This window comes from Passer montanus, unplaced genomic scaffold (assembly GCF_014805655.1).
Source record: "Passer montanus isolate IOZ18808 unplaced genomic scaffold, ASM1480565v1 scaffold192, whole genome shotgun sequence".
NCBI classification, from domain to species: Eukaryota; Metazoa; Chordata; class Aves; order Passeriformes; family Passeridae; genus Passer; species Passer montanus.
In genome coordinates this window covers 390652-404633 of record NW_024366503.1, presented here as the reverse complement: position 1 = coordinate 404633, position 13982 = coordinate 390652, and the positions used below count along the sequence as shown (strand labels likewise).

Below are 13982 nucleotides of genomic sequence, written 5' to 3'. Positions count from 1 at the left end.
GGAGTGACCTGGCCTTTTTCTGTGTACCTTTTCCATGGAGCACTGGAGAATGTGCCTGGGTAGCTCTGTGCTCACCCTCAAATCCGTTCATCCTTGTTCCCTACCATACCTCTGAAACCTGTTGCATCTCTTTGTTTTTTTTGGGTTCCATTTAAATACCTTATAATCCTGAAACTACTCTTTTTCTGTGTGTGTGTGTGTGTGATGCTTCTTCTAAAATTCAGCCCACTTTTCCCCTGAGCTTGTAGCTCTTCATGAGAATCTGTCTCCCAGCACCTGCTGTGCCACTCCTTCCCCAGACTGATCTATAGCTTCTTGTCATGCAGCTTAAATTCTTGGTACCTGTTCTGCTCACTGAAACAAGGGTATGGTGTAGCTGCCCAATACTTTCACCTTCATAGGGGCATCAGCACAGTGCTTCTCTTGATTGGACACTCTAATAAATTGTCTGGCTTGTTTCCCTCATTTCATGAAAGTTGCTTGTTTGCTTCCTGTAGCACCTCAGCCAGAGAATAGAAGTCACCTTTGTGGTGACATTGTATTAGGAAACTTAGTGGTCTAGTCTTGAATTCAATGTCTTGAATTATTTAAACAGAATCGAGCTGCATTATACTTCTAAAATTTACTAGTTTAGGAGTTGTGCCTGTAATTTATCGAAACGAATGGATTTTTTTAAATTTTGTTATCCTTGGGGGGAAAAAAAAAGGTTAGCCTCAGGCAGAGTTACTCCAGTAACTCCAGAGTTATTGTTTTTAAGCAGAAGGGACTGAATCTTGTCATTTCACAGAAGGCCAAGAGCTTCCTGCTGTGGAGACAAACTCAGAGCACAGCTTGACTGAAGCTGAAATGGATCTGAGGTCTGCTCCTCTGTTGTCCTGCCACTTGCCTTTGACTGACCCTACAGTGAACCCGTTCAGGAAGCTCCAAGCCAAGGAAACGCTCTTATTTATTAGGAAGAGGAATCATTTTTCTGCTACTACACGTCACTGAACCCATGGTGGCCCACTGGCCCGTGGTGGAATCCTGCATACATGAATTCAGAGCTGGGAGGAGAGAGGGGAATTGTTTCTCTTCATTTCAGGCAGATTTTTAGATTGGCTAATTAGGAACCTGAAGCTGTGGATCCAGCATTGGGGTCTGTAGGATTTATGGGGTAGTGTAGGTAATATGGTGTAACAGTGCTCCCATTAATTAATTAAACCTTTCATTCATTAGCATCTAAGCATTCAGAATGTGATTTTTGGGTGGGTGTTGGGTTTTTTGGGTTTTGGGGTTTTTTTTGTGTTTTTGCTTTTAGTAAAACTTTTAGTAGCTAAAGCATGCCTTCTTAGAGGTGCCCAACCTTGGTCTGAAAAGAGAATCCACCCTCTTTCTTGTTCCAGATCCTGCCCTTAAGGAAAACACCCATGAAAAACTAATTTGCAGTTGTCAGGTTTCAGCTTCTAGCAGAAAGTGAGCTAGAATGTCAGAGCCCTTTAGTTTCTTAAATTTTCATAATAGGGAAGTACTTCTCCACTACATTCCCTTGCTTTTGGGAGTTTCTTTGGGCTGACTTCCATGCATTTTAGAGAGTTTAGTTTTCAGGTGGAAGGCACCTTCCAGCCTTTTTTTCTGATTCAGGATTTTTAGTAGCCATGTGGCATGGATTACTGGACTCTGCCAGTCTCTCCTGTCTCTCACCAGTAGGCGAGGACAGAATTGCCTTCCCTTTTTTTTGTGCTTCTCTCTGTAGCAGTGCTCTGCTCTGTGTGCATGACCTCTATGGCTTATTCATAGATGTCTAAATGTGAGTTTGGTTGTATTAAGAAGCATTTTGTTGAAGATGCACTTTTTTTTTCTTTCTGCTGTTCCCCATTTCTATTAAGAAATAAGGAGTGGTTGATTCTCAAGTAGACACAAGGCTTATAGGGCTTTGTCCAGTGAGCCAACAGAGCAAAAAAGAAAATGTAAAAGGTGGAAATGCAAAGGGCAGGTAGTCAAGTAGTTTGTCACTCTTGTGACAGTTATCTGGGGGAAATGACAGGAGCCATTTGGTTTCCAGGGCTCAGAGCTATGTGGTTGCATAGGTCCTGCAGCCTCTTTTCAAGTCTGGTGGCAGTTCAGAAGCTGTTATTTCTGGTGTGCTTGTTGCTTCTTTTGCAAAACGCATTTTCTTTAACCTTGCTGCCTGTGTTTCTGATTGGGATGAGATTATATACATTTTTTCCCCTTCCAAACATCCCAGGCTGGACTTGAACCAGTAATTGTTCTGTCTGTGGAGTATTTATTATTAGAAGCATTCACCAGGAGCCAGCTTACTCTGGCAAGCTGAGCACAGAATGCACAATTACTCATTTCAGGTTGAGATAGGTTTGAAGAACTGCTATAAGCATTGACCAAGTCACGTACAAAATTTACTTTTGCAGTACTTTACTACAGCTATGAATAGAAAATAATTTTTACATTAAAAGATGGCATAAGGTTTATGATGCTTTTTTATAGAAATAAGTTCTGACCATATTAGTTCTGTAACAGGAAATTCTCAGAATCCAGTTACTTGGCATAGCACTGGAAAATTAAGGATCAAAGTATAAATGTGGTTTATGTCAATGAATCAGTCCAGAAGAACAGATTTTAAAGTTTTGCTGGGGATTTTACTGGTGTGTTTTTTTGATTATTTGTACTGAGGATTTTGTTGGTTTTTAGGGATTTTTCCCTGACTCAACAAGCTGGTGTAAAATCTGGTACCAGAAGGAGAAGGCATAGAGCTCAGTCATAGAGCTGCTTAACTCCACAGGTAGGAAAACTGCTGGATGGGGAGCAATTGTTTGCATGTTCTGGGAGGGCAGGTACTGACGTTTGTGAGCTGGATGGCATTCTCAGCACGTGCGGAAATGGCTTTTAGAGAGGCAGTCCTGACCAGCTTGTGGAACTCTCCTTGTTCCTTGGAAACTGCCTCACACAGCAGTGCAGAAAGGAATGGAACAGACCACGCTTGCACGTACAAGAATTTTTGTATCTTTTCCTCGGATGTTCTTGCATAGACTAAATACCACCCCTGGAAGCAGTGCACAGACTGTGAGGGTGCAGTATCCCAGGGATTCCTTTGTTGGAGGCTCTTCCTCAGAGGCACCAGCTTGAGCTGTTGCATCACTGCTGCCCCAACTCTTTTCAAAGGAAGATGACGTCTATGTGGACTCTCGGTGTGCTTTTGGGTTGGGTCATGCAGCAAGAGTCTTATGGGAAGAATGGGGGCTTTTCATATCAGCAGGGAAGAGTGTGTAGTGGAGGGGAAATATGCAGTTTGGTAGAATCAGTACAGTTACCTGCAGAAATTGATGTGATGCACTGCCAGCCCCCACGAGAGGCACTGCAGGAATCTGTAGGAATTACCCAGCCCAGTGCAGCTGCAAAGGCTGTGGCCAAGCAGCCTCTGGGACAAGGTGCTGTTGTGGCAGTGACCAGAGGCAAAGGCCAAATTTGATAGACCCCAGGACTATGTATAAGAAGGACTGCTTAACAGAAGAGAGACAGTGGGAAAAGTGGGAAGCAACCCAAAATGGTGATGGAGTAGGGACAATTGAGGTAAAACTGATTCTGCCAAAGAAATATTTAATCACTTCAGCCAAATGGTTTCATGAAAAAGCCCCAGGGGGAACAGAGGCAATAGCTAACAAACTACAAAAGGTATGGATGGCTCCAGAGAATCACAAACTGTCTTTGGAAGGTGTTTAGCTAACAGGAACTTAAATCCCAGTGGTGTCCAGCTTACTGGATGCATGTGAACACTTGATCCAGTATGTTTTCTATATGCACAGAATTCAAAGAGCAAAGTGTGCTCAGTAATAATCATCCACTTCCCCTGAAATGCAGGTACATTATATACAGCCTGGAAGTGACGTGTTAATTAAGGCATTCATTAGGAAATCCAAATTAGAACCTGTGCAGGAAGGTCCATGTACTGTTTTATCATGTTCCCAATTTGCTGTTAAGGATTTAGGTAAGGAAAATTGAATATGCCATTCTCACATCAAACAAGTATGATGATCAACCAGTTAATAAATTACTGACTTCTGAGAATCCTTAATGATTTTGTATTGGGAATCACTTAAGTATTTGTGCACAGGAATCTATAACCCTGGACTCTACCCTGTGGTAATCTTGTTCATTTCAATTCTGTAAGTTTGTTATTTGTAATAATGTTGTAGAAGGACAGTGGTTCAATGCCTCTAAGTTGTTTTCTTTTTCCTTTTACTATATTAGCAGGTGAGATTAACTGAGATAAAGGAAGAACTGTTGAGGAACATACCTGGTGCAGGTAGCTGGGTGTGCAGCTGCAGTGGGAGCTGCAGGTTGTGCCCTGGGTGGCAGGAAATGTCTGGAGGCCCAGGCAAGGGGCCAGGAACTGGTGCCACCCCTTTGCAAAACAAAGGGCATGGGGACATGCAGGACTGGCTGGCTGGTTCATCCAGAGTCTCTGTGGAACCCAAATAAAACAGGAGAAGACCCCAGACCAAATATCCCCATTTACCTAGAGGCACCAAGAGCACGAGAGGAGCACAGCCTGTAAGGACACAAAAGTCCAGTGTTGCCAGTGTGACTCCCTGAGTGGTTCCTGAATGGTCAAACAGGAAAGTTTCCTTAGCCAGCTGTCTGCAAACTAAAAAGGGATGAGACAGAAGCTCAGAGAATGAAACGAGATTGAAACTAGAATGAAATGTAGATTTTCAGGCAGCAGAGGAAGGATGAACCTGCTTCCCTGAGCATGCTCCAGCTAGGGGGAAGAGTTCCTTACAAAAATGGGAAAATGGGCTGTAGAAGCATGATTTACGTGACTAACAGTTGGCATGATTTGTCATGTTTTTGTCAGTCCCAGGAAACCTCTTCTGTGTGATAACAAATAGAATATCAGTTGTGATCAGCACTGGGCTTGAAGACTGAAAAAAAAATTTGTCCCATTTAGTCTCATTTAGTCTGATATGACATCAGTGCAGCAAGTGGCAGTTGCCCCACTTATGCTAATTTTTATTATGAAAGTACTTGGTAATATTAAGTCTACATGGCAAATCTATAAATACATGAATTTTCCTAGCAAAATACCCTCTCTTCCAGAATTTGAATCAAATTATGACATCTGTCATCAGGAACTTACTGTTATGTTCCTAACGTCTAAAGAATTTTTTACAAGTTATTTAATACTTCATGGTTGTGGTGACTGCATCTATCATAAAAATGTTGAATGGGTAAGATGAACACAGCTTTCTCTGGAATGTAGGTTTAAAATGATTGATCTTGGGCTGTGGGCCCTTTAATAACCTGATATAATAGGTTGTAATAAGACCATTGAGCAACAGATGTTATCAGTTTGCTGTGTGCCTGAGTGGTTTTTTCAAGATAAAATCTTGTTCTTCAAGAAAAGGACTCAAGGAAGGTCCTGTTGACCACTCTGAAAATTGACTTGGAATGGCCACATTTGATGGAAGATGAATAACAGGCTCTGCACAAAAGCAGAGGGAAGGGAGAGGATGTACTGATGGGACATTCTGCATTACCTGAGGATCTGGTCACGCTCTGGTCCAGGATCAGGGGATGACAACACACCCTTGTGTGTCAGGTGCAGGTTGATTCTGATATCATAAGTACAATCTATGTTTAGTTCTTGCTTTTATTCAGATATATTTGTTTTGGCTGCCAGCAGACTACTCAAGCTTTTCAGTAGTGATTTATATTGATTTTGCAGGTACAGATACTTAAGCTGCAGTTAAATGTTCATTGTAAGCAAACTGTAATGCTTGCCTGTTAAATTAGTGGAGGTTGAGCTGGTTATGATATCAGAGGGATTTCCTGGAGTTGGATTTAATATTCTGCTTGTTTCAAATTTGGAGCAATTCTGTCAAGGAGATTGGTGGAAGATAATAATAGACTTTCCTTTCAAATTGTCCTGCTCCCCATTGTTTTGCATGTACTGCTGAGATGTATTTGGGGAGGATTAGGATCACATAAACCCCTGGCAGTGTAGGCGTGCTTATCTGGTGTGCGTTCCTAATGATTTGTTGTCATAATTACCTGTGCTGATTCTCCCTGCAGATAGGTGGGTTTGGCACAGAAATTACTGGTGTGTCTGACTGCTCTGTAATGTGTGTGAATGCAGTCTCTGGCAGTGTGGTGTTGTTTGTTTGGGGGTTTTGTTTGATTTCCTCTAGTCCTATGCTGTTACTTTCTCTGTGCAGGCGGTGATAATTCAGTTGGCTGTGCAACTGGGTAGCCATAATAACGCTGTCAAGGTGCATCTGTTACTGTGTTTAATATGTATGTTCTGCTCAGTGCAGCCTCGTGTTAGCAGAGAATCTGGACCTTGATTGATTGCAGTCTGTCTTGATTGCAGCTTTTTTTGTTTGTTTTTCCCAGTTGCTCCTTAATGGTCATAAACCATTCAAAGATGAAAAATAGTCCCAGCATCTTGCAACCTCACCTTTAGATGTTTTGATTTTTTGCAGAAGTGAAATGCTGTGAGCAGCAAGTCCAGAATTTCTAAGGCTGGTGCCGTTCTCTGCCTGTGAGAAGAATATGTCACAGAGGAGGCTTTAGGCTGCAGCTGACAGGAGTTGAGCCTGCTCTCTAAGTGGGGTTTGCTGCAGCAGGGGCAGGCAGTGAAGGGAGGTGGCTTCAAGGAATAATTCAGAACCTTATGAGCTCCTGCTGTCAGACCTGCCCTAACAGTGTATGGCTTGTTTTTCATTGCTGTTTCAAGTTCAGCAGGGAGTATGGTGTATCCCAGGGCTCAGGGGCTGTTAGTCCAGTGCACTGTATTTTTTAAATCAACTTATTTTCCTGTACTGTTACACACTTTCCTACCCTGATAACAGAATGCTAGTGCATGGTGCAAAGATGTAAGGGTTTTTTCTTTGTTTCAATGTGAGTGATTTAATTTTTATGGTTGGTATTGTGTGTTGGAAGGAGATGATGTTGGAAAACAGTGAGGGACACTGCATCCATGCAGCTACTGCTGCCATTAACTGAGCCCTAGTGCTGCTGAAAAGTGGCACTCGGAAACTCCACTGTTTTTTGTCTATCTACTTGTTATAGTCTCATCTTATTCCCCAGCCCATCTGTTTAATTCAGCTAAATTATGCTTAAATTCCATTTACAACTATTTTTTGTTTGTTCCTCTCATGTAGGTATTGGACAGGGAGGTTGACCTGGTTTCCAGACTGCAGTTTATTGGTCTACTTGTTTTGGTTTTGCAGTTATCCAACTTTGTCTCACACAGTAAAGCTGTAGTTTACATCAACGTTCCATAACACGTCTGAGATCCACTCTTAGGGGTGGATCATGCTCCTGAGCTGGTTCATGATGGGGAATTTGGTCAAGTAAAGAGGGTCATGGGTTACAGCAGTCTAAATTGTTCTAATTTGTAGACTTCCAGAGCTAAGGATGTGTCCTGAAATGTGGTGGGATATTGCAATTCCTCCACAGTGAGATTAAGACCCTTAGTGAGGTGGTGAGAGACAGAATTCCATAGCTTTGTTCTTCTCTTTAATAACCGCCTCGTGTCTGATGAGTTTTGAGCTTGATGTGGGTGAGTTGCATTTTGAGCACTCCAACTGTGGTACACTGGGACTGAAGCAAGCCAACATAGGAGAGATCTCATATATTCATTAGGAATTCCTACAGGGTGTGCTTGGTATTTATAAGTTTCATTTTAAGAATGCTATAATCCTGTAAAATTAGGAAATATGTTTATTCCAATAAAGCTGTTTAAAATTTTACTTGTATGAAAGAGAACCTTGTAGTGGTGGTTGGGCTGTGTATATGAGACTTTTTCCCACTGATTCTTTATTTTTTGTTCTCTGGCCACCTTGAAGAGCTAAAGAAGACATAAATATTATATACACACTCCTTCTGCTGAAAATACACTCCTCACCAAAACACAACTTGGGCAATACTGAGTCGTACCACAGGTCCATCTAGGCCAGTATCCTGACCTGAGTTCACTAGGAATGGTATCTAGGATAGAGAATAAAAGCTGGAAAGGCATATAAAATGATTTCTCAGACTGCTGTCTGCCACATTCAGTAAACTGGTGAACATGTTTTTTTTTCTGCATTTCTTTTATTATAAATGCCAAGACGCCAAGACTAAACTTATAAAGCTATAAAGTTTATGTGTTTATAAAGTTTATATAGTGGCTGAAGGAGATAATCAGTATGGAAGAGCTGATTTCATGCTTCTTCATGCTGAGGTTGGCCAAGAGATGGACTTTGTTTATTTCTCAGCTGCTTACCTTTGTGCTTCACTTGCTGTTTCTAGGAAGGCAGTTTTAGAGTATCTTTGGCTTGCTCAACTCCCTTGCATGACTCCACGGGACAGGGATACAAGAATTTCTTGACATCTTGTCAATATCCTACAGGAAAAGACAAACTGAAAGTTGTTGTTTTCACAGTCACTGTACTTTAAATTATGTCTCTTTATATACAATAGTCAGTACATTTCAAAGGTAAGGAGAGTGGTGCAGTGTCTGGGTTTCAGATGCTTGGGTAACATGTAATATGCAGAAATGATGCTCTCTGCTGTGGTACTGCCTTACCACTCTGCCACTGGCCATCTCTTGCCTCTTCCCTTCTGTGCTGATGGTTTCTGCACAAAGATACCTTCATTGCTTCTTTTGCCCCTTGTGGTCCTCCTGGGTTTTTAGGATGATGTCTTATGTCTTGCTATGGATGTAGGTAATGCTTGGCCCATACACTGAGCATGTTTCTGCAGTATTTGTACTGCCTCAGGAATAAAGTTTAGATTTGTGCTGCTACTGTGATCTAAAACAGCTTGGAGTTAGTTTCAGACTATAATTAAATTGGCATTTGCTTTGGCTGCATTACTCTGGTGATACCAGAGCATATCTGTAAACTTAGTTCTGAAATTCCATATTGCCCAATGGCTGCTATTCATGGTATTGTCCAGGAGGATTTTATTCTATTTCAAAGCCAGATTGCTTTAACTAACATACATGATGTCTTTGTACACATGTATTAAAATTTTGATAAAGGAAAGTGGAATATTGCGCCAGGGAAAGCGACTGTACCTTGCCTAGCTTTGAGTGCTCGTGGACTTTCATGCTCAGTCTCTCCTCTAAAATTATTCCTTGGGATTACTTTCTAACAGTCACCAGACTGAAATCTTACTATGCACGTGCACCATTAAAGTGATGTGAGGAGACCTTCAACAGTAGGGAGGGGATACTTATTTCTGTGTCTTATTATTGTTTGTAAAGTTAAAAGTTTGGGGCAGTCTATAATTAACTAACTTTTCTTTAAATACCAGAAGAAAAGCCGACATTAAGGGAGATTCTTGCAGGGGTTCTCTGTCCTGTGTCTCCAGGTGATGTGCAGGGAGGTTGTGTGCTCAGTGCTCACTGGTAGCTTAGGGATGGCCGGTTCAGGTGTTCTGGTGAGCATAAAGGAACTTGGGAATGACATTCCACTTGCTCATTAGAAGAAGAAGCACAAATGTTGTGCTGCCAAGCACAGCAGGAACTTTTCCTTTCCAGTTTCTTATTTCTGTACCCAGTGATTGAAAGCACAGCTACCCCATACAGATGCAGGACTCTTTCAGTGAGAATTCGGAACATTTTGCAGCACCTTTCTTCTGAATCTCTTTAATACCCAGTTTTTTCTTATTTCTCTTCTATTATTTTGATTGTCCTTTAGCAGATGTTGGATTGAACATTTCTCAGCAGCCCTCTTGCTGAGTTAGTCTGCTGCTCTTTTTTTTTCATGTAGTTATCTTCTATATCTGGAATGAAATCTTCTTTTGTGAAGATTTTTATAAGATCTCTTTGAGATCTTTTGTTCATGTGTTGTTTGATCATCCTTTGTCTTGCACTTTTGACATACTTCTGTCTGCTGCTTCCTTGTGCACACTACGTGTTGCCCCCTTCACAGCCTTCCCTCTCAGTCCTTTTATTGCTAGGGAATGAGTTATTTTCTCTACTTGAGCTCATAATTAACTGGTAACTTTTTTGCCTTTTTTTTTTGAATCTGAAGAAATGTGATTGCTGAGTGACCAGGTCTAGTATTTTTTAAAAAATTTGGTATTTATGTTGTTAATCTAAGCAACCAGAGTGCTACAGTAACACTCATTTTTAGAAAGGAAGATATTAATATTTTTGGGGAATGACAATAGAATTGCCAAGATCCATGCTTAGTAAAAGATACAGCCTACTTCTAAAGCCAGTAAAATATCTGAGCAAGATCTTTTATTAGGCCTGCTTCATTCATTTTCTTCTAGAAAAGCCGAGTTAATGTGTTTCTGAAAGCCATTTTTGCTGAAGATTTATAACAAAAAACCCTTAAAATTAATATCAACATAGGCTATCTGGAGCTCCATACAAAAGCAGGAAGAAGGGGCAAGATGAACTCCACAGGCTCAAGTTATCTCTCTGTATTTTAATTTGCTCATCTTTAGCACTGTGTGTAGGGTATGAGGAGGACTAACTTCTGCCTGGCTGAAGCCTTTTCTGACATTCCCCATCTGCTCTGCTTGGCTGTTCTTTACAGTGATGTGTTTGTAACCCTGGCCCTCTACAGTCCTTCTACCCTATTCAGACTTTTTAGGCTTATTGGATGCAATACCTGGCAAACCTTTCTGATTTGTGTTGGATGTCATCCAATGCAAGCCATAAAAGCTGCTGAGGTGGCAGCTGCTCTGCTAAAGCAAGACTTCTTCACCTGGTAACAATAAGAGCCCTTGCAACATTTTGGTGTTGGATTCTCATTGCGTTGTCAAGCCCAAGAGCCCTGGAGTCCTGCATGGTGTAGCTGGTGGTTGTCACCCTTTAATTTGTGCTGCTGACTTGGAGCAGGGTTGTGTCTGTTGTGTTATGCACGGAGTGAGCTCAGGTGTTTGCAGGGTGAGTTTGCCCTCTTTCCTAAGAGGCTGGTTCTGATTTAGTCATAAGCAAGACCTGTGGAAATGCAGCATGTACTTGTACCGCGACCTGCAATAATTCTGTCATTCATTCCCCCTTTTCTTTCCCCCAGATAAATGGCTCATTTAAACTGGGAGCTACTGAAATACTCTCTGGCTGGCAAATGCAGTGCCTAGCAGCAGTCATCAAGGACGAACCAAACATGAGTGGTGGAGGGGAACAGGTCGACATTCTCCCGACCAACTACGTGGTCAAAGATCGCTGGAAAGTGGTGAGTAGCTCTGGCTTCAACGGCCCAAACAAACCTCCTCCTCCTCCTGAAGTGGTACAGCCACTTCCCTGCTTAATCCTGGCCTCTGGCAAGCAACAGTGCAGTGGTAGGGTTTGACATGTCAGCAAGATACTGCAGGAAGAAGGGTTTTTGAGTGGTATTTTCAGAAGGCTAAATCTGACAAGGATTTTTATGTAGAATTGAGCTGTTGCAGCAGGCTGAATAGTGTTCTAGTAGGAAATTAGATTTTAAATTACTGTGGCAAAGAATACTACAGACATGACTATAAATAGATTGCATTACAATAAAATAATGTAAAACCAAATGTTTTGGGCTGGAATGTCAGCTACTTCAAGAGTCAGAAAGTCCATGATTAACTAGCTGGTTCAACTTCTGTGTACATTTATTGGGATACTTCTTAAAATTATGTCATCATATGTTAAGAGTTTTAGTTCTTTTCTCATCTGTTGTGCAAGCTGGACAGGATTTTTTTTCTTTAAAAATGCTGAAAAAGCATTTAAATCCCATGTATACCATTGTCTCAATTTTTAACTAGAATTACCAGCATTCTCTGAATTGTTAAACTCCCAGCAGAGGCCTCGCTAATTTAAAGTACAAGTGATTTGCAGTAATAGCACTGAGTTGTTCTTTATGCTGACTGGCTGTGCTACAGTGGCCCTGTGAGTTTTGCAGTGGAGTGTGGAGAGCAGAGGACTAAAGAAGCTTGGGACTCTGAATTCCCTTCAGTCCCAGGCTGTGGATAGGTTATTTTTCAATAGCCCACTTCAGACAAAATCTTATCCTTTCATTAGACCCAGCCCTGTTCTTGTTGCTCCCCATTGCCTCTCTTCACTTTGTTTCAGCATTCTCCTCAGCCTTCACTGTTCTGTCTGGCCAATTGCTGAACAGCCTATTTATATTTAAGCAATTCAAACTGTTCTTCATTCTCCTGGCTTCTTGAGAGCAGATGGAGAAGCTCAGTTTTCTCTGTGATTAGACACCAAAATGGAGACAACCCTTTTGCCCCTCCCAAAGCTTTCTGTCACAGCTGAAGGAGAGCTTTGCTGTGCTCCTGCAGCTCTGGACTGGAGCACATGTACTTGTTTTGGAGGGATCATCCATGGGCAGGTTAGCTGACATAGAGGACTTGAAACGTGCCCTGTGCTTACCAGTGTCTCAGAAAATAATGATTGCAGCTTTTATCTGTCTCTCTCTGCACAAACAGAAATTTCCCCAGAGCCTGAAATTTGGTCAGATTGGTGCACGTTCTTTGCCAAGCTGGATTTCAGCACTCTGCTGATGCCTTTGCTTCAGGTGCATGATTGCTAATACTCATTCCTCCTTAACATGAGGAAGAACTTGTTCACATTGAGGGTGGCAGAGGATTGGAACAGGCTGCCCAGGGAGTCTGTGGAGTCTCCATCTCTGGAGACATTCCAAACCCACTTGGATGGGTTCTTGTGTCACCAGCTCCAGGTGACCCTGTCGAGGCAGAGGGGTTGGACTGGGTGATCTGCAGAGGTCTCTTCCAACCTGAACAGTTCTGTGATTCTGGGATTCTCTGTTCTCCTTTACCTTGGCTAACTTTAGCTTGTACCATTCCCTATTCATCAATCCTGGAGTTTCTCCTTCATGGAGAGGAGTGCTAAAACTTCTGTAAATGATGGGAGTATTTTTGTAACAGTCTAAACAAAGTAACTTCATTCTTGGCAACAGCAGAACTCTTACAAGCACCAAAACCTCCAAATAAAGTCTAAAATAAGCTTGGTGATGCTTACAGGGAACATTTATTTCAAACCAATTTTAAGTTGGTAGAGGCACTAAGTGTGGGATTCAGTGCTTCATTGTTGTATGAATCTGTGACTGGGGCCCACTAGAAGCTCTACCCACTAACTCTGCCTTAGAAAAGATAGAAATGTGCAGCTCTGTTGTTAACAACAACTACCTCTAATTAGAGGAATAACCTTTTATGTTTTATAATGTCTCACAGTAGCCTTAAATGCTGCAGTGAGGTCATTGCCCCACTTGAAGGCTCTGAGAAATGACATGTCTTGCTAAAGGCTGTAAATAGCAATGAGAAATCCTTTTTCCCAGCTCTGAGTAGAGCTGGGAACTTGACCATGTGCTAGCTGATTTGTGCATTGTGGACCTTCATTGAACAGTCATTCCCCCACCCCAAAAAAAAGTGTGAAGTGCAGACCCTTTCCTTTCAGGCAGGCCTTCTGTGCCTTTCCCTTTCTTTAAGCTGGCGTGGGACCAGTCAGAACCACAAGCTGTGGGGGGCTTGAAGTAATCTGGAAAAACTCTGAAAATACTACTGGTGCCCCAAGGAAATGGACAGCGCAGGATCAAGTGACCAAGGAAAGAGGGACTGTACCTTAAAGTCAGCATACAGCTGTAGTATCAGGAGTAGCATTTTTTTCCTTTTGTCACAGATCTTTCTGAATCTAGCCCAGAATGTGCCAGCTGTATGGTCCAATCTTTGCTGTGGGTGATGGATCCTGCTCAAGCAGGTGTGTGACATATTTATGTGATGCTGGGGTGCAACTGCCAGAAGGTCTTTTGTGTAATTTGTCCTCCCAGTGTCTCTGGCTGGGCATCTGCTTGAACCTTGTAGCTCTTAGTGCTGGCATCCTTCCATTATTGAGCCGATTTCTAATTTTAGATTGGTGTAATATATTCCTTGAATTCCTTTCCTTCTTTCCTCCTTTCTGCTGGCTGACAAAGCTTTGACAAATGAAGATGCTAGTTCTCTGCAGTTAGCCTGCTGGTCGTTCATTTTCCTGTCACTTGAAGTCAGTAAAGTTT

The 13982-nt window shown here is 42.0% G+C and overlaps 1 protein-coding gene across 3 annotated transcripts in view; it reads left to right on the top strand.

The window, feature by feature from the left end:
- The window catches only part of TTBK1 (tau tubulin kinase 1), a 99000-nt gene that overhangs the window by 4233 nt on the left and 80785 nt on the right, over positions 1-13982 (top strand). For 2 of the 3 annotated variants that reach the window (XM_039706422.1, XM_039706420.1), the window contains exons 1-2: positions 2684-2776; positions 11016-11174. In XM_039706422.1, coding sequence (XP_039562356.1) covers positions 11067-11174 — 108 coding nt within the window. In that variant the 5' untranslated portion in view covers positions 2684-2776; positions 11016-11066. Of the gene's footprint in view, positions 1-2683; positions 2777-11015; positions 11175-13982 lie in introns of those variants that run through there. The other variant, XM_039706421.1, reaches the window with a different exon arrangement.